Source organism: Vipera ursinii (assembly GCF_947247035.1).
Source record: "Vipera ursinii genome assembly, chromosome: 2".
NCBI classification, from domain to species: Eukaryota; Metazoa; Chordata; class Lepidosauria; order Squamata; family Viperidae; genus Vipera; species Vipera ursinii.
Window position 1 is genome coordinate 180738508 of NC_139513.1, and position 27472 is coordinate 180765979.

Sequence of the window (27472 nt, forward strand, 5' to 3'; positions counted from 1 at the left end):
TTACGGAATGGAGAAAATGGATTGAGTTTATCCAGAACAAGTATAGGGTTAAGAAGTTTTATGTAGCATTCGAATAAGTCTTCTTTCGTTTTCTTTTTTTTCCCCTTTTTTTAAATTTTAGTTTTTTATATATATTTAATATTGCTAAGGTTTGTTTTATCCTATATAAGTTAGAGAGTGATGGATTTTAGAATTTATAGTTGTTAGTATATGATTGTTTATGATTGCTTTTTATATATACCTTGTATTTAGCTCTGGGAAGTCGGGGGGGAGGGGGGAGGGGGGGAGGTAGGGGGGGAGCAGGGAGGGGGGGAGGAGGGGAGGTAGGGGGGGAGGGGGGAGGGGGAAGGGGGGTTTTTTAAAGGGAAAATGTATTTTAAAACTTTTCAATAAAAATAAATAAATAAATAAAACCAATCTTGATGCATGGCTGAAGTTAGTAATATTTATTGTGTACTATAAAAGAAACTTGTTTAATTGGAAGAGGCAGGACACAAATTTTAAGCAATGCTTTTTCTAGAACACTTATTTTTTATAATATGTAAATGAAACTTTCAGATTTTCAGTGGCAATTTCAAAAAGGCAAAAATCATATATTCTATATGATCTCTGCAGGAACAGAAATGATATAGCAACATTTGAGCAGCCTAAACAGTCAAACTACATCTTTTTAATGTTCTAGAATATTTAAAAAAATCAGTTTGAGAGAAAAAATGCATATAAAATAAACCACGCAACAAAACCCAGATAAATGGTAAGTTAAGGTACTCTACATTGTCAATAAAAGTTGAACATATCTTCCACAGTCATAATTAGAATATGCTGCCATGCATCCAACTTTCTCTTTTCAGCTCTATCTCTTCCTCTGCAGGTTGAAGGAACACTGAAGCTCAGGACACCACCACTGATTGTACTGTCCTTGAGTTACAACCACTGTTGGACCAAAATTTTCATTGCTAAACTAGATGGTTGTTAAGTGAGTTATGTCCAATTTTACAAACTTTTTGCCATAGTTGTTAAGCAAATTACTACAGTTGCTAAGTGAATCAAATAAGCAAATTGGCTTCCCCTTGTTGGAAGGTGGTTGGGAAGATTGTAACTGTGATCACATGACCCAGGTTGTTGCAACTATTGTATCTATATGCTGATTGCCAAGGGTCTGAACTTTGATCATTTCACTGTGGGGATATGGCAATTCATAAGTGCAAGGATTGGTTGTAAATCACTTTTTTCAGTGCCATTGTATCTTGAAATAATTGCTAAACAAATGGTTTCAGTTCATAGTCCTTGCAATTTTTCTTTGCCATAATATGAAGCAATCCTATCTTCTACTATGTTTTCAATTTCTAAATCCAGCCTGTGGCTCAGAGAGTTCTTGTCAATCTCATAACTACCTATGTCCAATCATACTCAGCTTTTCTGACATCAGCCAAGGTCAGCAAGGTGCTAGTTGGTATTATAAATTGGTTTCAGATATTTGAAAACAAAAAAGGGATGGAGGCTGCTGTAGGCACCTGAGTTCCACAACAGCTACAACAGAGGAGCAGGTTGAGGAAAACAAGAATAGATTAGCAACATAAGCAGATTTTGAGAAGATCCAATTTGAGCACATGCCTGCTTCCAAAAGGGCATGCCATCATCAAAAGCAGGCAATCTATACTCAAAAGAGCGATCCCAATACAAAACAATTACGCTCAAGCAAGGTTGGCAATATATAGAGAACAAACACCATTCGCTATGGGCTGCTGAAGAAGGGGAAAGGATACAAGGAAGATATAGATATAAAATAGTCACCTATATGGGACAAATATTTTTATACTGGGGAACACAATTCAGCAAGCAAAAGGACAAAGTTAAGGCCCATTTTGCTGGTTATATGTTTGGTTAAACATGCATTAAATTTGCCAAATATACCTTAAGTTTCAGAGGATGGAGGCTGGCAATTGAAATTAAAAATTTAGAATTTTCAAGCATGTGATTGACATACCACTGAGCCCATCTCCAATGTTCCCTCAACCTGCAGAGGAAGAAGAAGAGGGAGTGGGACTAAAACAACAAAAATAAGTGTAGGTGCAAACCCAATAGTACAGCATTAATATTGGTCCTTTTTATCCATTTTTGTGTTAATTTTTAATGTTCTAATTTTAATCTTAATGTTTTGATGTTTTCATTGTTTCATATTTTTTATGATATTATAAGCCACCAGAATTGCTTGAGATGTGTAGCATATACATTTACTACATAAAGAGAGAAAGAAAGAAAGAAAGAAAGAAAGAAAGAAAGAAAGAAAGAAAGAAAGAAAGAAAGAAGAAAAAAGAATTATTTGCAAGCAGAGGAGTGATCTACTCACTGTACAGATTAATATGACTAACCCTTATAATCATAATTTAAATAATGACTGTTAATTGGAGCAACTTTCTTGTTCATTCATATTTGTGCTCCTTCTGTCCATAGACTCACTTTAGTTAAGGTCAGCTCTTAATGGCAAAATGATCATGGCCATGTACTTCATTGGCAACAATATGGACATAATTTGCCCTTATTTTTCCCCCAAGTCCCCAATCTAGTTTACAGTCTTCCTGGCCACTACAGTAGCTCAGCCATAAAATATTCATTCCTTTATTAAACCACACCGCACACAGCACACTGACTTTTCCACCGATATTATTTATTACCTGAATCAGGCTCCAAATGTAACTGGGAGCACTTGACAAAAAAAACAAACAAACCACAAAGCAATAGCAACCATTAATCTGTGTGTGTGTGTGTGTGTGTGTGTGTGTGTGTGTGTGTGTGTGTGAGAGAGAGAGAGAGAGAGAGAGAGAGAGAGAGAGAGAGAGAGAGAGAGAGAGAGAGAGAGAGAGAGAGAGACAGAGAGAGCACCCATCTGACAAATATGCTGCATTCTTTTCCACTTCCATGTTTTTAATCACGAAACAGCCACTAGGCAAAGAGCAAGATAATGTTATGCATGGCATACACACATGCAAGGAATGTCATTACTGTATGCTTCTTTCCTTCACTCTACAATTTTCAAATAAGAGAACATAATATACGATTATGTGAAGAAGAAAGTAGACCCTCTTTGAATTCTATGGTTTTACATATCAGGATAGGAGACAGTAAAAATCATCTGGTCCTTAGCACTTCTTAAAAGTAGGCAAATACAACCTGAGATGAAAAACAACACACAACATATTACACCATGTCATTATTTTACAAAAAGAAAGCCAAAATAGAGAAGCCATGTGTGAAAAACTAAGTACACCTTTACTGCTTCCATAGGTATGAAGAGGCTAAGTAGAAACCAGGTGCTACTAATGAAGTGCCCTCGATCAATTGATCATCAACAAGTGTGACTACCTCTATAAAAGTCAAAGTTTTAGATCTCTCTTGGTTTCCAGCAATGCCAAACAGTAAAGACATCAGCAATGATCTTAGAGAACATGGCAATACACTTAAATTTGCAAAGTTGCATCTGAAAAAAAATCACTTGACTTTTGGAACAATGTTCTTTGGACAGACAAGACCAAATTGTATATGTTTGGCCCTAATGCACAGTGCCACATTTGGTGAAAACCAAACACAGCATATCAGCGTAAACATCCCATTCCAACTGTCAAGCAGCGTGGTGGAGGGGTGATGATTTGGGTTTGTTTTGCAGTCACAGGACCTCAGCACATTGCAGGCATTAAGTCGACTATGAACTCCTCTGTATATCAAAGTGTTCTAGAGTCAAATGTGAGGCCATTTGACAGTTAACGTTTGGCTGACATTGGGTCATGCAACAGGGAAATGATCCCAAGCACACCAGCAAACCTACAACAGAATGCCTGAAAAAGAAAAGAATCAGGGTATTGCAATGGCCCAGTCAAAATCCAGATCTCAACCCAATTGAAATGCTGTAGCAGAACTTCAGGAGAGTTGTGCATAAGCAAATGCCCACAAACCTCAATGTACTGAAGCAATGTTGTAAAGAATAGTGGGCCAAAATTCCTCCACAATGATATGAGAGACTGATAAAGTCATACCGAAAACAATTACTTCAAGTTATTGCTGCTAAAAGTGGTTTTACAAGCTACTGAATGATAACATGCACTTAGTTTTTCACACATGGCTTTTCCATTTTGGCTTTCTTTTTGTAAAATAAATGATGACATGGTGTAATATTTACCTACTTTTAAGAATTGCTAAGGACCACATGACTTTTACTATGTCCTGATAGGTAAAACATAGAACTCAAAGAAGGTTTACTCTCTTTTTCACATGACTGTAAATCTCAGAAATGAATTAGACATGTATTTCTGATTCAGTTCTGACTTGCTAAACCATTCATAATTAAAGTTGTCATAATTTTGTTCTCTTTTAGGGGAAATATTCTGACTTACATCCGTCCTTGTCTGTGATGAAATTATTGCAACTTAACCAGAATGACTCAGTAGCAGCTCAACTATCAGGGGAGATAAATATTTCAATTTTTCTACATTTTTAATGCAATAATGTATAAAAGTTAAGCATTAAGCAAAACTCTTCAAACTTCCAATTTAGAGCTTTAAGACACTGTAAACTCCAGCTAATACTTTCTCAGTGGAAAACCTTAATAATATACAATCTGAAAATTGGGAATTCTTAAATAAAATGTTCTCTAAAATGAGATCTAGAGACACTGGTAATTGTATGATAGCCTATTGGTGTGTGTGTGTGTGTGTGTGTGTGTGTGTGTGTGTGTGTGTGTGTGTAAAGCAAGAGGGTTACAGGAAAACAAGAAAAAAACTAGTTATTTCAGCAATTTCATTCAGCATTTCAATAGCCACATTTCAAAACTTTGCTTTTTTTAGCATTTATGTAATTGTTACTTTAACAAAGCAAATACTTTTGCTTTTACACATGTTTTCAGATTAATTTTATTTCTAAGCATTATGATATGTTTAAGATCTTTTATGATCTGCCTCTTTTATTCACTGTACTATTTTACCCTTTTTGTTTTCTAACTTACCACTGTAAATTAGAAAAACAAAACAAAATAAAAATAGTTGAAGCTATTAGCAGCAGTCCCCCTGCAAAAAAAAAACAAAAACAGCCAGGATTTTGATGGCACACATAATATTTAAAATAAGCTTTAAAATTTGTTAACCCATTTCCAGGTCATTTTAGAGGGCAAAAACCTTCAAAGGAGCTTACAAAATAAAATCACAACTCAAAGGAATCTGAGAGGCATTTACTGCAGAATGAACTTGAGCAAACAGTATCACTTTTATAAGAAACTGTCTTCCAAATATGCTCCTCCCATCTTTTCTAAAGTTATGGATGACAAATCCACTAAGGTTTTAAGATTCAGTGAACACTTAGTCTTGAAGATTACAGATTGGAGTTAGAGTGCTCCCACATACTATTTGCAATGGAATAACAGGGTAGGGCAGTGTCCACTTCCTGCTCAAAAATACTTCAGGGGCTCCTGGCTGATCACTGTGAGAAATGGAGCTCTGAACTAAAATGGGCTCAAGTAATATCTTGATTGGTAAAAGTTTACTAAGAGAGGCTCAGTTATTGTTAAATTATATGTATTATATGTATTCTATCATCATGCTAAGGCTTGGAATATTGGAAAAAATCAGATATACAGATAGTCCTCAACTTACGATCACAATTGAGCCCAAAATTTAAGTTGCTAAGTGAGAAATTTTGCCCCATTTTATGACTTTTTCCACCACTGCAGTTCTTAAATAAGTAACAGGGCTATTAAGTGAATCTGGTTTCTCCATTCACTTTGCTTGTCAAAGGTCGCAAAAAGGGATCATATGACTCCAGGACACTGTAACTGTAATAAATGTACCAAGCATCTGAATGTAAATCACGTGATCACAGGGATGCTGCAATGGTTATAAGTGTGAAAATTGGTCATAAGTCACTTTTTTCAGTGCTGTTGTAACTTTGAACGGTTACTTAATGAACCATTGTAAGTCAAGGACTACCTGTAGTTACTTTTAAAGTGAGATCTTCCAAAACTGAATTCATAATGGCACAAAACATCTTCACCAGTGCCAAACCAGAATAAGCCAAGCTGCCAAGGACACCTGGCCTGGGAGAAGAATGCGAAATGGCAATGCGAGGCACCAAGCATCAAAGCAGTTCCCAAAGCATCAAAATGGCATGCTATTGGACACAGATGAACTGGTCAAGTGGGGAGGGCCACTGAATGGGAAAGAAGTGTAACCTTTGCACAGGAATACTAAGTTCAAGCTTTCACTGCAATTACTTAACCTATCACTTCAACCAAATGGAGTTGAAGGTCTTTCTTTCCTAGAGACCTAAATTGGGGCAGGTGTGACACAAACAGACATAATTCACAGAGTGTGCTACTTCTATTAATATTAACTAGATATAAACATACCTTCCCTTTGCTATACAAGTTTAATATATTATCACCTCTTCCAAAGGTATTTTCAAAGTAGCCATATGAGTTGACTGAGATTATGGCCCAGACATCTAGTGAACTTATAGTCTAACTATCTAATTCCTGTATCACACTAGCATCCATTCCAAAATGTTTATCAGCTGAAAATTTGAACACATACTATATAACTGTGCAATACAAAATGCATAAATTCAGCTAAGTTTTATATAAAATCAAATTGGCTTTCTTTTAATTGAAGAATAGAACAGAACACTGCTGGAATAGGATAACAATTGAAAAAAAAAATCCCATGACATGAGGTAGATATATATTACATACCTCTTCGTCCTTGTACCAAGACAAACTCTCTGCTGTTAAGATGAACCAATATTCCTTGGAGCCCCCTTTCATGATGCTAATATTGTTGATGGTCAGCCAGCCTCGCCGGATGACCTGGAGGAAATCAAGAAGTGGGAGTTGAGAAGGGAGGAAAAGAACAGATTACAGGCCAACTTCAAGAACAAAAGAAGAAGGGAGTTGCTTGGAAAGATTTGATACAATGTTTTAAAATTCTAGCCTAGTGCAGCAGGACACAAACAGAAAAGACTAAAGCACCTCAGCTTACAGCACCATGGCCTTGGCAAATAATGGAAGTCCACTGATGATACCAGTCTTTAATCTTTCTTTGAACTGTTAGTCCACAGCAGCTTGATTTGTTTCAGTAAAACTTAAAGCCAATTTTTAATGAGAAAGTAAAATAATCCTGTAAGACTAAATTGGAAGCAAACATTTGAATTTACGAAAAACTGAATCTAGAGAAATTTTAATACTGCCAATACTGCTGTCAACTACAGGAAATGCTAGGTCTGTGAAGTAGACTTTGATATATGACATGACCATAGCTCTGCAATAGGCAATCCAAAAAGATCAGCTCATGTACAAGATACAGAATAACCTAGTTGGAGTATGTATGTATCCAGTTTGCAGCCTAAAAATCACTAATGAGTATGTATTTTGCAATGAATAAACAGTGAGCAGGAGCTGGTTTCCTCTTACAATCCATGATTCCAAAACTTCGGGAAACTTTCTTCAAAGTCTTCTAATAAATATTCAGTATGTGACTTGGACTGTTTTGGTACTAGTAACTGGCAAGACAGTTTTGACTTGGATAAGGAAACAATTCTGTCTAATCTTATAGACAATTCTCTCAAGAACAACAAATAAGCAGTAGACAAAACATCGGCAGTGGAACTTCACAGCATGAAACAGAGGCAAGAGAATGTAAGATTATAGCTGAGATCAGCTATCACATAGCTTTATACAAAATCTCTGAAAAAATGAAACAGTAGCCAGAATATATTGGCAACAATGCTTTATCTTGAAATTGCCTCTTCAAAAAAAGATATTCATAATATACAAAGTAGCCATAGTCAGCAGCCACAACTCAGAACACAGAATATGCATTGATCATTCCTGTTTATAGTCCACTGATTCCAGAATTTCAATACATTCTTCCCATCAAGGATTTCCAATAAATATTTACCATGTACGTATGCTAATTTGGCACTAGTAACTAGTAAGGTAAATTTATCTTAGCTAAGGAAGCAACTCTCTTGCTACACCAATTATACAGACGGGTCTCTCAAGAACAAGTTACAACTCTGAAGGATAGATAATCTTCTGTTTCAGAAACCAACCAGACATTGTATTCTGAGTTCTTGCTTTTTAAATCAGGCAGGAAATCACTCTTCATATTAATTGTATTTTTATTTATCTGTACTTTTACTCAAGATGAAATTATTTTAATTTAATTATGTTTGGAGGTGCCTCAGAAGCTTATCTTTAAAGAAAAAGTGAACACTAGTAGGACAGTTACCTACCAGTCTTCCCTATAATACATAACAGCAATTTACCAACTACATAGACAAACATGTTCTAGGGATAATACTGTATGTCTTTAACTGTTGTTAAACTGTTGTTAAACTGTTTAATTGTTGTTCCTTAATTAAGATGCTATGAAAAGCAACACAAAAATCCATTATTCCACAGTGCAAGAACAGCAACTATCCTATAGTATTGTTTTAGGCCAGAATTTGATTCCTGAACACCACATTTAAACAGGAATTTGAACATAAAATTTCAAAATCTAGATACAATGCATAAACTGAAAGTAATATTCAAGTTTCCACCCTATAATCTGCTTAGAAAATCTCCTATTTCAGAAGGATTTTATATCCATTACAATGACAGGGCAGTAGAAGACTAGGAAAATCACTCAAGTTTGAGAAACTCTGAAAAATGAGATTATAAAAGCTCAGTCTAGCACATTACCACTAAAAAAGAAAAAAAGAGATCTCAGGAGAAATCAGCATGGTTGTGCAAAGAATTCTGATAAACTGAAAAACAAAAGGACAAATATAAAAAAGGGAAAGAAGGACACTGTCAGGACCCACCTCAATCCACATCTTAGGAAATAAGAACTCTTGGATGCAAGTTTAGTCCAAAAGGAAAATGTTTACTAGGATGGAATCGATTGTGGGAATACAAGACGGAATCTGAGAAAAGTTACATTTCAATCCTATATAAACCATTCCCATTTCAGCCCCTCCCCTCATCCATTTGGTCAGGCTGTCGTCAGTTGCTAGGTGTTAGGGCCTTCCATGGGAAAGGGAACTCTCCTTGGTTTTATGGTTATTGCTTTCCTTTTCAGTTGTAAATGAAGATACAATCCAGACCTGTCTGTCCCCCTCCCTTCCCCAGTTAAGACATCCCCTGTTGTTTGAAAATCGCTTTAGTAACCATCCTCTCCCCCCCCCCCCTCGGAGAGATGGCAGAATCCTCAGAAATAGCACGTTGTTCTACCTATACAATTATGAAATGTGATATAAATGGATTCTGACATTTGGCTCTCCTTTCAGAAAAAAGATGAGTCCATCTGTGGGGAAAGAAAACATATAAATGTTAGCCTGGTTTGTTTGGATATTCTGTATGAAACCTCTTAAGCAACTTAGGTGCTTTAACATGGAGTTTGTTAACCCACTCATTTTCTGAGGAGGGGAGGTGTTTCCATGCCACTAAATATTGTATCGTTCCATGGTGTTTTCTGGAGTCTAAGATTTCTTTCACTTCAAAATGTTGTTCTCCTTCCACCATGATGGGTGGTGGTGGTGGTGGGATTTTTTCTTGTAGTGGTGATTGTTGTTCTCTCTTTAATAGACTGCAGTGGAAGGTTGGGTGTATTCGTCTAAGATTTTTGGGTAGTTCTAATTCAACTGTTACTGGGTTTATGATTCTTTTAATTGGAAAGGGTCCAATATATTTTGGTCCTAGTTTTTTACAGGGTTGGAGTGATTTCAGGTATTTTGTGGATAAATATACCATCTCTCCTACCCTAAATGGTGTGGGATCGGTTCTTTTTTTGTCTGCCTGTGTCTTGTATGCTTTTCTGGCATCTTCCAACGCTTTCCTAACGATTGGCCATGTATTTTGTAATTGAGCAATCCATTCCTTCAGATCAGGGATAACCGGTTCTTTTGGGGTTAGTTCTGGTATTGGGTTGAAACTCTGGCCTGTAGCTACTTGAAAAGGAGTGTAACCTGTGCTTGAGTGGACTGCATTATTATATGCTACTTCTGCAAAAGGCAGTAGGTCCGTCCAGTTGGACTGCTGAAAATTAATATAGCATCTCAGATATTGTTCAAGTATATCATTAAGTCTTTCAGAAGCTCCGTCTGTCTGAGGATGGTGACTAGATGACAGTCCTTGGGTGGTTCCTAAGAGGGATAAAAATTCTTTCCAAAATGCCGACGTAAATTGCACCCCTCTGTCAGATATGATGCGTTGTGGTACCCCGTGCAATCTGTAAATATGCTGTACAAAAAGTTTTGCTAATGCTTTTGCAGTCGGGATTTTTTGGCAAGGTATGAAATGTACTTGCTTAGAGAACAGATCTGTGACAGTCCAGACTACGGTGTTTCCATTACTTTCTGGCAGTTCTACGATAAAATCCATGGCTATTTCTTTACATGGGGCTGAGGGGTTTGCCACCGGTTGTAACAGACCTGGCGGTTTCCCTTGCAGTCATTTGGCCATCGCGCAAATTTGACAGCTACCCACATAGCTTTCTATGTCCTTTTTCATAGATGGCCACCAAAATTGCCTTTTAGTTAAGTGTAAGTTTTTTACAAAGCCAAAGTGTCCTGCTGATTTTGTATCATGGCACAGTTGCATGAAATTGATTCTCTGTGTGGCAGGTATATATAGCTTCTCCCCCACCCACGGCAGTCCATCTTTAATTGTGCACACATGTTTATTTTTCTGGAACCATTCATCACTTTCCAAAGATTTCCTGAATTCTATTCCAGTTTGGCTATCTACCTTCGGCTTCATTTTTTCTTGTGCCCTGGTGGTGACTGGTGCTGCCAGTTGTTGTTCTGGTACAAGTGGTTTAAAGTCAGTAACTCTTGTGCTGTTATATTGGGGCATGCGGGATAATGCATCTGCCAGGAAGTTCTTTCCCCCCGGTAAGTGTTTGAGAGTGAAATTGAATTGGTGAAAATGTTGGGACCAGCGGGCTTGCTTAGGAGTGAGCTTCCTGGGCATTTTTAGTGCTTCCAAATTTTTGTGGTCTGTCCAGACCTGGAAAGGTATTTTATTTCCTTCTAAAAATTGGCGCCATGTTAGTAATGCCCACCTCAACGAGAATGCCTCTTTTTCCCATATTGGCCAGCGTTGTTCTGTTTCTGTGAGTTTTCTGGATGTGTATGTGCATGGTTGCAATGTCCCCCCATCATTTTCTTGTAATAGTACGGCTCCTACTGCTACATCACTCGCATCTGCCTGTATTACAAAAGGTTTGTCGGGATCTGGGTGTTTTAGGACAGGTTCAGCAGAAAAAAGTCTCTTTAGCCTCTCAAATGCTGCTTGACATTCCATTGACCATTTCAGAGGCTGGCTGGGTTTCACGGGTGACCCCCCCTTCGTTTTCAACAAATTTGTGAGGGGCATGGCTATTTGGCCAAATGCGGGGATGAATTGGCGGTAGAAGTTTGCAAACCCCAGGAAACTTTGCAATTGCTTCCGTGTGCGGGGGGTGCCCACTCTAGTACTGCCCTGACCTTCTCAGGGTCCATTTCGATGCCCTCTGGAGATATGCGATATCCCAGGTAGTCGATGTTTTCCTGATGGAATTCACACTTCGATAATTTAGCATATAAGTGGGCAGCTCGCAACTTCTTCAGGACTGCTCTGACTAGTTTGATATGTTCCTCTTTGGTTTCTGTGAAGATAAGGATGTCATCGAGGTAAACCAGGACCCCCTTATATAGGTGCTCTCTCAGCACGTCATTAATTAATTGCATAAAGACTGCGGGGGCCCCTTGCAGTCCGAATGGCAATACTTTGAATTGATAGCACCCCATTGGGCAGTTGAATGCAGTCTTCCATTCGTCTCCTTCCTTAATCCTAATACGGTAGTATGCTTCCCTCAGGTCTAGTTTGGTAAAAATCTTTCCTTTCAATAGGTGGGATAACATATCCTTCATTAGGGGAAGGGGGTACAGATTACATTCACTAATTGTGTTCAAATTTCTATAGTCCACAACCAAACGAAAGGACCCATCCTTCTTCTCCCTGAACAGAACCGGGGCGGCAACTTTGGGTTTGGCAGGCTCAATAAATCCTCTTTCTAAGTTTTTCTTTATGAATCTCTCCATTTCTGCCATTTCCCTTGGGCTCATGGCATACATCCTGGGTTTGGGGAGTTTTGCCCCAGGTTTGAATTCTATGGTGCAGTCTGTGGGGCGGTGGGGGGGAAGCTCATCTGCTCTTTCCTCACTGAAAACCTCAGCCAGGTCCCTGTATTCCTCCGGTATCTCTGGTAATCCCTTCTCTTTCCCCACTGCTGCTGTCTCCTCCCTCTGGGTTGGGGGGGTGCTTTTGGAGTCTAAGTTCTTCTGCCCCCCCTTTGGGAAATTGAGTTCTGCTGTCCTCCAGTTTATCCCGGGGTTCCATTTCTTCAGCCATTCCAGTCCTAGGATCATTGGGCATTCCATGCCTGGGGCCACTATAAACGTTATGTCCTCCTCATGGGGCCCCAGTGATAGGTGGATTGGTAAAGTGGCTAGGGTGGCTGGTCCTCCCCCTGCTATTGTCCCATCTAATTGACTAAAAGAGATTGGTTGTTTTAGCCTCCTCACTGGGATGCTCAATCTCTCCACCAGCGTTGGGCTGATAAGGCAGCGGATGCACCCAGAGTCTATCAGAGCTTTTATTTTGGCTGCTTCAGGCATAGGGGAAGCTAATATAGTCACTGTCTTAAGTATGGGTGGAAGGGGTCCACTTACCAATGGTTCTCCCTCTGAGCTGTCTTCCGAGTTGTCCACCGTCCCTGCGGTGCAGGCCGGAGTCCAGTCCCAGTTCCTGGCAGGAATTGTGGACTCTACAGCCTCTGTCCCCTTCATGGAAGATTCTTTTGTGTTGCCTTGGGGCTTCCCCGGCTTCTTGGAGGATGATGCCTCTGGTTTTCGTGGGGGGGCTTTTGAACGACATTCTGCAGCACGGTGGCCCTCTCTCCCGCAGTTGAAGCAACTTGTTGATTTTTTGGCTGTGGCTGGTGGTTTTTCCCCCTCGCGTGTTTGCTCGGGTGGCAGGCGGCCCATGGTTTTCCTCTGCGGTGTCTCTTCAGTAGGTCTATTTCCACTTCCTCCGCCAGGATGTACCAGTCATCGAGGTGGGGTGGGTCTCCTCGAGGCAGGCAAGCATCATACAGGTCGTAGTTCAGACCGTCTTTGAAGTGGCTAAGGAGGATGTCTTCTGGCCAGTTCAGCTTGCTGGCAATGGCTCGGAATTCTTGGGTATAATCAGCCACTGCTCGCCTGCCCTGCCTCACCGTTTTGATTCTCTCCCAGGCCTTACGGTCAGCCAAAGGATCCTCAAACCGTCGCCTCAAAGATGACATGAATCGGTTGAAGTCGTTGAGTTCTGGGGCGTTGGAGTCATGCAAGTTCACCACCCAGTCTGCAGCCGTCCTGTCCAGGGCAGATTGCACAATTCGGATGCGTGTTTTGTCACTGGGGATGTCCCGTCCGTACTCTTCCATGTAGCTGAGGACTTGGGTTAGGAAAAATCCCAGTCGTGATGGCTCCCCCTTGAATTTGACTTCCAGGGGCGGGAGTCTTTGGCTGGAGCGTTGCCTGCGCCGTGGCCGGTATCGCTCCTCATCCTGGTCCCCATCTGTGGTTCTGGGGGGGGGGGGTGGGTACTGCTGAGGCAGCAATTCCTGTTCCATTGGATGGCCCCGGGGTTTCAGGTGTTGGATCCCCTCCGTTACCTTTCCAGTTGCGTCCCCAGGCGCTGCCTCGGTTGCGATTTTCAGCTCTCTCCTCCCTCAGTGAACTCAGGGTTGCTTTCATCAGATCAATGGCCTTTTCCAGGATCCGCTCCTCCTCGCTGGCGTGCAGGGAACTCTCCATCTCTTGCCTCCATTCCGGTTGGTGGTTACTACGCCTCAGGGTCGTTTCTCCCGAAGCCTTTTCCCACTCACTTTTCCTTCCAACGCCCATCGACCACCGGGGTTTTCGGTCGTACTGCTCCACCGCTTCTTTCCCGGGGGAATATGCTGCTTCAGCTTCCCATTGTCTCTGGGATTCCATTTGGGGGGAAGACTCCCCCTCCATGGGGCTTCCCTCCTCTCTTGCTTCGTCGCCAGACATTTTATTTGTTGCAAAGTCTCCCGGTAAGGTTTTCCCTTCCAGGTTGACTCTTAAAGGAGATTCCGTCTACTGTCAGGACCCACCTCAATCCACATCTTAGGAAATAAGAACTCTTGGATGCAGGTTTAGTCCAAAAGGAAAATGTTTACTAGGATGGAATTGATTGTGGGAATACAAGACGGAATCTGAGAAAAGTTACATTTCAATCCTATATAAACCATTCCCATTTCAGCCCCTCCCCTCATCCATTCGGTCAGGCTGTCGTCAGTTGCTAGGTGTTAGGGCCTTCCATGGGAAAGGGAACTCTCCTTGGTTTTATGGTTATTGCTTTCCTTTTCAGTTGTAAATGAAGATACAATCCAGACCTGTCTGTCCCCCTCCCTTCCCCAGTTAAGACATCCCCTGTTGTTTGAAAATCGCTTTAGTAACCATCCTCAGAAATAGCACGTTGTTCTACCTATACAATTATGAAATGTGATATAAATGGATTCTGACAGACACATAACTAAGGCAGAATTCCAGCATATTTGAACTGCAAAGAAGTCGGGAAACTTAAGGCTCAGAATGAATTAAGAGTTATGATAAATGTCAAAAATAATTTTTAAGTTTCAAAATGTGAAAAAAACAATAAAAAATCACTAATGGGAAAAGATGTCAAGGATGGCAGCAAGGAGAAAGCAGAACTGCTTAATTCATTCTTTGCATCTGTCTCTCACAAAAGCAAAAAAAAATCTAGCCTATCAAAAGTGGTATCATAAAAGACAAATTAGGAATATGTCAAAATAGGCAAGAAAATGGTAAGACACCTATCCATTCTAAATGAATTCAAATGAGCAGGATCAGATGGATTACATCCCAGAGTTCTGAATGAGCTAGCAGACATGATCTCAGAATCACTGCAAGATATCATTCAAAGATCTTGCAGGACCAGGGAACTACCAGAGGACTAGAAAAGGGCTGATGTGGTTCCCATCTTCAAAAAAGGGGGAAAAATTAATCCAGAAAACTCCATTCCAATCAGCCTGACATCAATACCTGGGAAGATCCTGGAAAAGATGATAAAGCAACAGATCTGCAAATACCAAAAGCAGGCAAAGCTATTACTGGTAGCCAATATGGGTTTGTCAAAAATAGATCATGCCAGACAAACATATTGACTAAATTAGTGGACCAGTGAAATGCTGTGGACATAGTATACGTGGACTTCAGTAAGGCATTTGATAAAGTAGATCACAGTCTACTTCTTGATAAGATAGAAAAATATGGAACAGAGAGCATCATCTCCACTAGATGGATTCATAGATGGCTGACCAAATGCCCTCAGTGGGTAGTCCTCACTGAAACTACATCCAGATGGATGGAGGGAAGCAAGCAGACCTCAATGTCTGGTTTTGGGCCCAGTTCTCTTCAACATCTTCATAAATGATCTAGAGTTCTAGGCTAATGGATAGAAGGGCACTAACCAAAACTGCAGATGATACAAGCTGGGGGGGAATACCCAACACTAAGATTCAGAAAGATCTTGACAGACTTGAACTCTGGGCCCTATCCAACAAAATGCAGTTCAGTGGTAGAAAAGCAAGATTTTACATTTAGGCAAGAAAAAACAAATGCATGGGTATAAAATAGATGTCTCCGTAGCAACAACTATGAGAGGGATCTAAATATGAATACTACTTAAATATGAGCCAACAGTATACTGCAGCTGTCAAAAAAGCCAATGCAGTGCTAGGCTGCATCACCAGAGGAACAGTATCATGGTCACAAGAAGTGTCAGTACCACTTTATCTTGCCTTGGTAAGACCACACTATGAATACTATGTCCATGTTTTGGTCACTATGATACAAAAAGATGTTGAGATTCTAGAAAGAGTGCAGAGAAGAATGACAAATATGATTAGGGAACAGAGGCTAAACATTGCAGGAACTGCATATGTTTAGTCTAACGAGGCAAAAGACTAGGGGCAACATGATAGCAGTCTTCCAATATTTGAGGGGCTGTCACATATAAGGAAGGGACACGGTGGCTCAGTGGGTTAGGACGCTGAGCTTGTCGATCAGAAGATTGGCAGTTTGGCAGGTCGAATCCCGAGTGCTGCGTAACAGAGTGAGCGCCTGTTACTCGTCGCAGCTTCTGCCAACCTAGCAGTTCGAAAGCACGTAAAAATGCAAGTAAAAAAATAGGGAGCACTAGGGTGGGAAGGTAACAGCATTCTGTGCACCTTTGGCGTCTAGTCATGCCGGCCACATGACCATGGAGATGTCCTTGGACAAGCGCTGGCTCTTCGGCTTTGAAACGGAGATGAGCACTGGCCCCTAGAGTTGGAAACGACTAGCATGCATGTGCAGGGGAACCTTTACCTTTACCTTACACAGATAAGGGGAGGCCAGCCTATCCTCCAAAGCACCTGAGGACAAGACAAGAAGTGAATGGAAACTTAAGGAGATCTCCAACTGTATTATTCTGTATGCTGTAAGAATATAATATCCTCTTTTGAAGTTAACCATTATGTTTCTTTTTTAAAAAAATGCTGCTAAGCAGTTCTAACGAACGAGCCAATCAACGTACAATAATGCTTATTCCAGGGTTTTTTAAAAATAAAGCTCCTAATAAATAATAAGAATTACCGTATTTTCCGGCGTATAAGACGACTGGGTGTATAAGACGACCCCCTACATTTCCTGTTAAATTATAGGGTTTGGGCTATACTTGCCGTATAAGGCTACCCCTCTTCCAACGCACACCAAATAAAAATTAAAAAACATCAGATATGATTTTAATATGGTAATTTTAATTCAAATGCTTATGACATGCAGGTACTTAGTAGGAAAACTGTCACTTATAAACGTAAGGCTGTTTGTCATCAAACATGTAAACATAAAACAGTGCAAGTGGATTAAACTTTTCCTAATTCACTTTAAAGCTTTCCCTGCGCAGACCAAATGGGAGATCCGCTCCAGCTTTTCCAGCCAGCCCACCCAGTTCCTGAGTCAAATGTATCCTTAGAGCTAAGCAGCTGCTCTGGCTGCTGCATTCCCCACCTACCTTTCAAGTTGGGATAGACTGCAGCTGCTCTTCAGCTTTAGAAGGAAAGACGCCCAGACCCCAGCCTACAAAAAATCACAGACTGTAGCTTCTTCTTCAATTGGTCCCGCTTTCCCTGCACAGACCTAATGGGAGATCCGCTCCAGGTTTTCCAGCCAGCCCTGTCCCTAAAATTTCAGCACCTGGCATATAAGACGACCCCTGACTTTTGAGAAGATTTTCATGGGTTAAAAAGTCGTCTTATACGCCAGAAGATATGGTACCCACTCCCCACCCGAGCTTATGAATAATTAAACAGAATACAGTTTCTTACAACCAACTAGGCAAGAGAATCTAACTGAACTGCAAAATGGTCAAAAGCTAACTTTTTGCAGTGGCTAGCAGGCAGCTATAACAGCCAATAATCTTGAAAACATGCAATTTTAGTCAGCTTCATTAAAGTCTACAACTTCTCAAAACCCTCAAAAGCTTAGTTTTCATGCCTTCCTATAAAAAAACCCCTCTCATCGTTCTACCTTCTGATTACTGTTAAGAAAATGAGTCCTAATCAACTCTCCCTCTACCCAAACAAACAAAATCACAATAGCCTTTTGACTAAATTATGTAAGACAAAGCTGGGCCCAACTTCAGATATCCAAATTTATGCTGACCATTCTTATTGTTGCCAGTAATTTTAGAATAGAAAAAGAAAAAAGAAAGACAAAGTTTAATACAACTTAGCTTAAATGCAGATATTTCTTCTACCAAATTAGCACAACCACACAGATTAGTAATGAGTTGGAAAGGAGCAATCTGTACTGAGGAATTTGTTCACATGTTTAAGTACAATCATGCCAAACCTAATGGCTATAGAGTATAGATGAATGTGTTAGGTTACAACAATTACAAATGTTATAGGCAAGAATTCTGAGTAACCATGGAAAGGGATCAAGAGTTAGGCCCGGACTGTATTGAATCTTCATCTTCCCAGAGCTGCTCAGATTACTGCCAACATAAACTTCCAAGTAATTTACACAACTGTACAAATGCTCATATGCAAGGATGGTGCACTGGAGGGCATGGGCTGTTGCAAACTCAGCTTTAATTCAATTTGCTCAACAAAGCAATGAAAAAGTGCTGGGAATTCAAGACACTGAACAGAAAGCATTGTTGCTTTTTAAATTTAAAAGAGAATCGGAAACAGGAATCATTTATATTTCAAAATCTAATTGCAGTTTAAAAGAATGTAGCCAGAAAAACAGACTGAAGATAATGAAGGAGAGAAATGCTTGTGTGGAAGAAGAAACAGATGCAGATCTTTGGGCAGCAAATTAGTGAGAACAGCCCAAGATGACAAATTTCAAGAAAACTATTTCTGCTGTCAGTCTGGGGGAGGAAAAAGGGACATTTCTCTTAATCACAAAATTTGCCTTTATTTATTAAGCACAAAAGCTACCATATTTACAGATCCAGAAAACAGAAGGGGTACAAATATCCAAAAAAATGGGTAGAAAGGTCAAGAAAAGCCTCCTGACCCTTTCTCACCATCAATACTACAACCAGACTTGAAAGAAGCTAGAGAAAGAGATATAGAAGGATTTTTCATAGGTTCATACTTCTTCTGATATTCAAGAAGCCAGCCCATTATGTAATATAAAACAGCCCATCCAGTCAGATTTCCACCTTCCTCTTACTGCAGCATAATCCACATTCTCACATCCAGCAAGAGTAGGAATTGCATTGGAATTGGAGTTGTTTTCCAAAGTTCTGATAAACTTTTTTGAAAAATTAAAATTGGACATATGTTTAAATGAAAAGAGAAATGCGCATACAAGAGTAGAAATTATTCATCCTCAGAAAAAACCTACTTTCAGGTATGAGTAATTTTGACTGGACTTCCTGCTTAATTGGCAGCCCAAAACAATTTCATACACATTCAATAGGCAATCCTCTATTGATGTGGATTCAGACACACCTCCAATTTCTTGCAGCACACTCCTAAGACTTCATACTGTATTTAAAAATTACTGTTCTATGATTTGCACAATTACCTGTAGAATATCAGGAAAATGGAAGTGTCAGAACTCTCAGTTTCTTCAAGTATAATACAATGATTAGACTACCTGACAGCCTGCCTAAACCTCCAGAGAAAACTGGCCAAAGGCAAACTTCTTATATACTTTATACTAGATTAGATTCTTTTCCACCAAATCTAATTGTAAAACTGGGAAAAGGGGAGTAAAATAGCACTTTGAAGAACAGATCTCCCATACCATAAATCTGAGCCGAATGAATGCATAAGCATTCAAAATGCATTAATTAACCATATGTATACTCCAAGATTGTGTTACCTCATGAAGTATCAATTATCTCTGCAAGAGCAACTATTACAAAACAAAACTAGATAGGTGAAGTGCTCTGTCCCTAGTATTAAAAGGATATTCCCTCAAAGTTTCTGGCATTTCCATTTTCTTATGAAGCCACCAAATAAACCCACTTGATTTTTAGCTCTGAATCCAGCATCTATAGTTTCTTCAGTGTCTTTTAATTGAAAGCACAATAACAGATTGCCTAATCAAAGCCAAGTCCACTCAGCCAAATTTCTTTGAAGTAGTGCACTTAAAGAAAAAGCACAGAGAAACATTGGTCTCACCAGACAAGGGAAAAGAATATAATAGTGCGTACATACCTTTCTCTCAGAGATGAGAGGAAACAATACCACCCAAAATGTTATGCAGAAAATGTTACACATCAGAATTGAAGCATTTAGGTAAAAAATTAGCTACCGTGCCAAATACAGTGATGCTTTAAAGTCTGTGAATCATTTTGAATTGTCAATATTTTTGCATAAATATGATCTAAAATGCATTATTTGCACCAGTCCAAAAACTAATTAAAGTGGACCCAATTAAACAAGTGAATCAAAACAGTATGCTTGTTAATTTATTTGTTGAGGAAAATGATCCAAGTGGCTCAGTGGGTTAGGACGCTGAGCTTGTCGATCAGAAGGTCGGCAGTTTGGCGGGTCGAATCCCGAGTGCCTGTTACTCGTCCCAGCTTCTGCCAACCTAGCAGTTTGAAAGCATGTAAAAATGCAAGTAGAAAAATAGGAACCATAGCAAATAAATGTATGTGACCCTTTAGGATTAACAGAATAACAGAGTTGGAAGGGATATTGGAGGTCTATCAGTCCAACCCTCTACTCGAGCAGGAAACCCTATACCATTTCAGACAAATGGTTGTCCAATCTTTTCTTAAAAACCTTCAGTGTTGGAGCACCCATAACTTCTGGAAGCAAATCTTCCCATTGATTAATTATTCTGTCAGGAAATTTCTCCTTAGTTCTAAATTGGTTCTCTCCTTAGTTTCCCTCCATTGCTTCTTATCCTTTCTTCAGGTGCTCTGGACAATAAGTTGACTCCTTGTTCTTTGTGGCAGCCCCTTAGATATTAGAACACTGCTATCATGTCGCTGGAGACATAGCTAATTCCTGCAACCGTTCATTCTATTCCTCTATTAATGCAGCCTAGGACTGCATTGGTTTTTTTGGCAGCTGCTGGCTCATATTCAAGTGATCGTTCACTAGGATTCCAAGTTCCCTCTCACAGTTGAGCCTGTTACCACCTACTCTATACTTGGGTATTTGGTTTTTCTAGCCTAATGTAAAATCTTACTTTTCTCTACATCGAATTTCATTTGTTAGGTAGGGCCCAATGTTCAAGTCTGTCAAGATCCTTCTGTATCTTGAGCGTATCTTCTGGAGTATTGGCTATTCCTGCCAGTTTGGTGTTGTCTGCAAATTTGATTAGTTCCCCTCATCTAAGTTATTGATGAAGATATTGAAGAGTACTAGTCTTAAGACAGAGCCTTGGGGTACTTTACTGCATACTTCCCTCCATGTAGATGCAGTTCCACTAAGAACCATATGTTGGGTGCGGTTAGTCAGCCAGTTTGTCAGGATCCCTCAAATAGATTTGCCTACTGTCTATTGCTATGCCTATGTATTCATTTTCAGGGTCTGTTGGGAGGGGGGCTTGTTGGTTGGGGGATGTATTTTCTTTGCTCTGCTTTCTTCTCCCTGTGTGTGAAAGGAATGTGGCATGAAAACATCTATCTTATCTCCAGATGATGGAGCCTGAGACTGGAACCTGGAACTGTTTGGAAATGAAACCAAGAGAGACCTTGAGACCGACACTAAATCACTAGGTTCTCAAAACAACCTAGTACCTATGGATTGACTGAATTTCAAACGGAGGGTTGGACACTGGGGGGAGGAGACCTGAATAGGCTTTTTGATGTAAAGTTTCACGTGCTAATCCTTCAGACCTTGCTTTGTCTTCCTGCTATCACTAGCTCTCAATAAAACTTCCTTTTAAAACAATGTATATTTCAGGAGTTCTGCTTTCTTAGGAGATCTAGTTGAGGCAGGTCCTTACATAAAGCAAGGTCTGCAAGTAGTACCCAACCCGGAGAGACATCTGCCCTACCATGGGGGGCCGCGCACAATATGTCTTCGCATGGCAGCAAAATGGGAGAAGCTGGAACTGAGGATTGGAGTGAGTCAGCTGCCCAGACCTGCCCCGAGGAAGGCACCTCTGGGTGATTGGAAGAAGTGGCTGCCCTGGAAGATTCCACGAAGCCGAGATGGTTGTTCAGTGTTGGAAAGAAAGACTGTGAAGGAAAAACCCAAAGGGTAACTTTCACCCGGGGAGGCAGAAAGAAGGCTCGGAAGAAAAAGATGGAGCTGCTTTCTGATGACGAAGAAATGGACAAACAGTCATACCCAACGGAGGGAATCCTAAAGAAACCATGCAATACATGGTGGAAGCTTTCGAGGACCTAAAGGCTAAATCCCTGGGGTGCCCAGAAAAAGAGGAAAAACTGACTGAGGAAGTCAACAGTAGAGGAGGAGAAACTGTGACTACCAAGACAGTGTGTGTGGGGGAATGGGCTCAACGGAGATGGTGTCTGATACTCCAGCAGCGCAGCGGCGAGCAGTTCCATGGAGAGCCAGGACCCCCACAAGCACCCAGAGAAAGAACTTCCTCAGAAGAGCCAAAACTGATTCTTCTGGGGATGAAGTTTGACGGAGATCCCAACAGCTGGGTTCTTCCTGGCTCACATTCTCACAAACATGCAAGTGTATGGGACAACCCTGCCTAATGGCGTTGCAAAAATCAGAGTCATCACCCTAACCTTACACAACTGCGATGCCCCCGAGCTCTGAAATTTTAACTGGTTCATGACAGCATTGAGGCACTGGTTTGAAGACCACCTAGCAGACTGGAAAGCTTGGGATCAGATAAAAATGGTGGCTGAATACACAGAGGAATTCTGCAACTTAGCCTGCTGCCTCAACTAGCCTGAAGACATCCTGGTAAGCTCTTTCCAGGATGGGCTAAATGACTACCTGTGCAATACCTGCATAGCCCGCATACCATCTGCACACTTATATGACTGGTGCATCTTAGCCAAAGAAGTGGAGATCAACCAGACCTGGAACCAGTACCGTTCCAGGAAACCCGGGAAGCAAATCCAATCCATGAAAAGGGGAGAAGCAGGTAAACCTTCTATGAGCCAGCCACAGTCAATCACTTGCTTCAGGTATGTCAAGGAAGGCCATCGTGCTGCAGAATGCCGCAGCAAAGCTCCAGCCAAGAAGCCAGACTGCTACTCTGGTTGAGATCTAGTTGAGGCAGGTCCTTACAAATCCATCTGGTCGTAATGCTGTCTAACTCTCATTTTTCTATCTTATCAAGTAGTAGGTTGTGGTCAACTTTATCAAATGCTTTACTAATGTCCAAGTAAATTATATCCACAGCATTTCGCTGGTCCACTAATTTTGTCTCTTTATCAAGGAATGAAATAAGATTTATCTGGCATGATCTGTTTTTGACAAATCTAAGTTGGCTTCTGCTTATGACTTTGCCTCTAGGTGTTTGCAGATTTATTGCTTATCTTTTCCAGAATCTTTCCAGGTATTGATGTTAGGCTGATAGATCTGTAGTTTCCTGGATCCACTTTTTTCCTTTTTTGTAGATGGGAACTACAACAGCCCTTTTCCAGTCCTCTGGTAGTTCGCCGACGCTCCAGGAGTTTTGAAAAGTATGGTTCAGTGGTTCTGACAGCTCATCTGTCAATCCCTTCAGAACTTTGGGATATAATTCATCTGATCATAGTGATTTGAACTCATCTAGATTGGATAGATGTTCTCTTACCATTTCTTTTTTGGCTTATTTTGACTTGAATTCCTAATTTGTATGATATAGCATTTTTGATAGGTTGGTCTGTTTTTTCCTTTTGTGTAAAGACAGATGCAAAAAAATGAGTTAAGTAGTTCTGCTTTCAACCTGCTGCTTCTCACCTTCTTGCCTTTTTCTCCTGTTAATGGACCAATCACTTCCCTGACTTTTCTCGTTTTTTACATGTTGAAAGAAGCTTTTGTTATTTTTTTACTTTTGTAGCAAGCCTCAGTTCATTTTGGGACTTAGCTTTCATGACTTCATCTTTGCAGATTCAAGCTATTTGCTGATATTCTGCCTTAGTTATGTGCCCTCTTTCCACTTTTTATATTTGTCCTTTCTGTCTTTCAATTTATCAAGAGTTATTTGTGCAGCCATGCTTGTTTCTTTTGACATCTCTTATTTTTCTTCCTCATTGGAATTGTGCTAGACCGGGCTTTTATAATTGCACTTTTCAAAGTTTCCCAAGCTTCTTGGGGTTGTTTTCCCCTTGAGAATTCTCATCCATGGAATACTTCTCAAGTTCTAAGTTTATTGAAATCTGGTCAACATTTCATCTCTGCTAGTGAGAATTAAGTCCAGTATGGCTGACCCTCTGGTTCCCCTCTCTACCTTTTGGGAGACAAGGTTCATCTATTTCTTCTGTTTGGTTGGTTGGTCTGTAGTATACCGTATAACAATGTCATTCTCCCCCCCCCCTTTTATATGCATTCAAGATGATTTATCAGGTCACGGGAAGGGGAAATTAGAGTCAGATGTTTCAATCAATGGAATAATAATCAGGTGTGAGTGTGGGAAATCCTGCCTTATTTAAAGAACAGAATTCTGGATATTATCTGATTTTCACCATATACTGTAGGTATGTGAGAATATATCATGTAACAGAAAAGATTTCAGTGGATCTCTATAAAAGTTGTTTCCAGCTCACCAGGCTGGAAAATGTTCTAAAACTATTGCCAAAGAGTTTTGACTCCACCAGTCTACTGTCAGGCACATTGTATGCAATTTAACATCCATTGTTACCCTCCCCGGGAGTGACTGACCAATGAAGATCACAAGAGCAAAGCATTTATACTTTTGAAGGCCTTAAAGAAGCCCAGGTTACTTTTAAGTAACTAAAGGACTCTTTTGTATCAGAGAATGCCAGTGTTCAAGAGACCTCTGTTGGGAGAACACTGAACAACCATACTGTCAAGCTCCAAAGCCTGCTGTCTTTAGGACCATTGCATGTTCTTAGCTTGCCAACAGTGCAGGAAGAAGGGGAAAGTTTGAATCCACAGGTGCTCCTTACCAATGTGAGAGCTGGAGAGTTGTTTGGCAAACTAAAGTTTCTTCTCATAACAATTGCCAGAAGATATATTGGACAATGTGACCTGAACTGTCAGAGAGGGGAGGGGGAGTTTTATTCTTTTAAATCTGTTTCCCGCCATAGCTTTAGCTTTACTTCAAACTTGCCAGATTGTTTTTTGCCTAATAAAGTTAACATTGGAGTTCATCATGCTTGCTTGGGCTTATTCAGCTGGAATATGACACATGGTGTATATGGCAGGGTTGCAAGGAAAAAACCACTACTCTCAGAAAGAATGCTCCCTACCTATAGTTTGCAAAAGACTACATGGATAAACCAGGTTATTGGAAGAATGTTCTGTGACTAAATGAAACCAATAGATAACTTTTGGGCTTGAATGAAAAGTATTGTTTGTCAAAATGTTCCAAAATAAGAACCTTATCCCATTTGTGAAACATGGTGGTTTCAGTATCATGGTTTGGGCCTCTGGTCTGCTTTTGTGCTGCTTCAGCATTGGTGGAACTACACATTGTGAATTTTACCTGCAAATTCTGCAAGTAAATGTCAGGGTAACTGTGAATTGAACCTTGAAGTAGATCATGCAGCATAGCCCAAATGCATACAAGTTCTATGACTAAAGCAGAAAAAAGCTAATGTTTTGGAATGGCCAAGTCAAAGTCCTGACCTATTTCCTATAGAAATTTTGTGGAAGGATCTGAAGTGGGCAGTTCATGCAAGGAAGCCTACCAATATCTTTGAATTGAAGCTTTCTTGTAAGGAGGAATGGGCTAAAATTGCTCTGAGCTAACATGTGGGACTGATTAACAATTACTGGAAATTTTTAGTTGCACATTGTTGCCCAAGAGACGCACAAGAGTTATTGAAGACAAAGATTTACATACATTTGCTGCATGTAAATATATAGAATCCTAGAATTGCATATTTTTTTTGGAATGCTAACAAAGAATTAAAGGGAGACTGATATAGCCATTTCAAACTTATTTGTTCTTATCAGTCAGCCACACCCTTTCTGAGATTGGAACCTGGGCTGATTGCACATCAGGCAGTTGTTTTAACCTCTAGGCCACAGGCTCTTTCTCACTTTGTCAGCTGCATCGGGGAGGGAAGAGGCAGGGGAGATATGTCTTGAGTATTTTTGAACTCCTTGCCAGCCCAAATACAGGCCAAATCTTTGCTTGCCTGTATCAGCCCAAACTCAGGCCGTCCACAGGCAGTAGTCGCAACTGCGACAATCATTATTTGCGTAAATAATAAATCCTAGAATTATAGAATCATGGGGCTGGAAGAGACCTCAGTCTTTTAGTCCAATCCCCTACTCAAGGCAAGAGTCTTATACCATCCCAGTGAAATGGGGGTACAGTCTATTTTTGGAAACCTCCACTGATGGAGCACCCACAGCTTCAGGAGGCAAGCTATTCTATGGATTGATCACTCTCATTGTCAGAAAAAAATTATTTCTAGGTTGTATCTCTTGGACAAGTTTTCACACATTACTTCTTGTCCTGCACTCCGTGCTCCCTATAGAATAAGACAACCCCTTCTTCTTTGTGACAGCCCATCAAGTATTGGAAGACAGTTATCATGTTCCCTCTAATCCAGACTTGTCAAACTTGCAACGTAACATGATGTCGCGTGACGTATCTGAACTTTTTTCCCAATGCCGGCAATGGGGTGGGCACGGTTTCCTTGTGACGTGTCCAGCCTGTGGGCCAGCAGTTTGACACCCCTGCTCTAATCCTTCTCTTTGAAAGGCTAGACATATGTAGCTCTCTCGACCACTTGTTATATTATTTAGCCTTCTTTATCATCTTTGCTGCTCTTCTCTGTACACTTTCCAGGGTTTCAATATATTTTTTGTATTGAAGTGATCAAAATTGGACACAGTATTTAAAGTGTAATTTTACCAAAAGTGGTACTAACAATTCACGTCACCATGATAATATCCCCGTTCACACACCCTAGGACTGCACTGGCTTTTTTTTGCAGGTGCAGCACACTGCTGGCTCATATTTAAGTGGTTGTCCCTCTCACAGGTACCTTTGTTGAGCCACCTGTGCATTTGCTTTTTCTTGCCTAAATGTAAAACCTTAGTTTTCTCACCATTGAATTGCATTTTGTTGGTTAGGGCTCAGTATTCAAGCCTGTCAAGATCCTTCAGGATCTTGAGCCTATCTTCTAAAGTGTTGGTTGTTCACCCAGCTTGGTGTCATCTGTAAATTTGATGAGTTACCATTCTATCCACTCATCTAGTTCATTTATGAAGAGTAGTGGGCCTAAGACAATGTGGGATAGACAGTACTACCACTAGATGGATTCACAGTTTGCTGACCAACTGCACTCAGTGGATAGTCCTCAATGGAACAACATTTACATGGAAGGAAGCATGCACTGGGGTACCTCAAGGTCCAGTTTTGCTAAATTTATTTGCCACCTATCTCACCATGAGGCTACCTACGTACTGTAGCTTACAACAATAAAAAGAAATGAAAAAATGTAAACAAAACAGAAATAAAATAATAAAACAATAAAATAAACAATGAAAAAGAACACCATGTGACTACATCAATATGATAACCAAAAAGATGGATGAGTGGAGGCTAGAGAGCAAGTTGGGGGGAGCTAGAGTCTCCCATTAATCCAGTAGCCACTTCCAGTGTGGAATTCCCTCATGCTTGTTGTCAAATGTTGTCTAGTTTGTCTACTGAAATCCAAGTAGACAGTATTTCCTGACAGTGAGAATACTAAGCCAGTGGAATGGCTTGCCTTCAGAAGTTGCAGGTACTCCATCAC

The 27472-nt window shown here is 40.3% G+C and overlaps 1 protein-coding gene across 6 annotated transcripts in view; it reads right to left on the reverse strand.

The window, feature by feature from the left end:
• DNM2 (dynamin 2) overlaps positions 1-27472 on the reverse strand; it is a 186749-nt gene that overhangs the window by 25926 nt on the left and 133351 nt on the right. For all 6 annotated transcript variants that reach the window (XM_083355833.1, XM_083355830.1, XM_083355831.1 and 3 more), the window contains one exon: positions 6734-6847. In XM_083355833.1, the coding sequence (XP_083211959.1) occupies positions 6734-6847 (114 nt within the window). The remainder of the gene's footprint in view (positions 1-6733; positions 6848-27472) is intronic.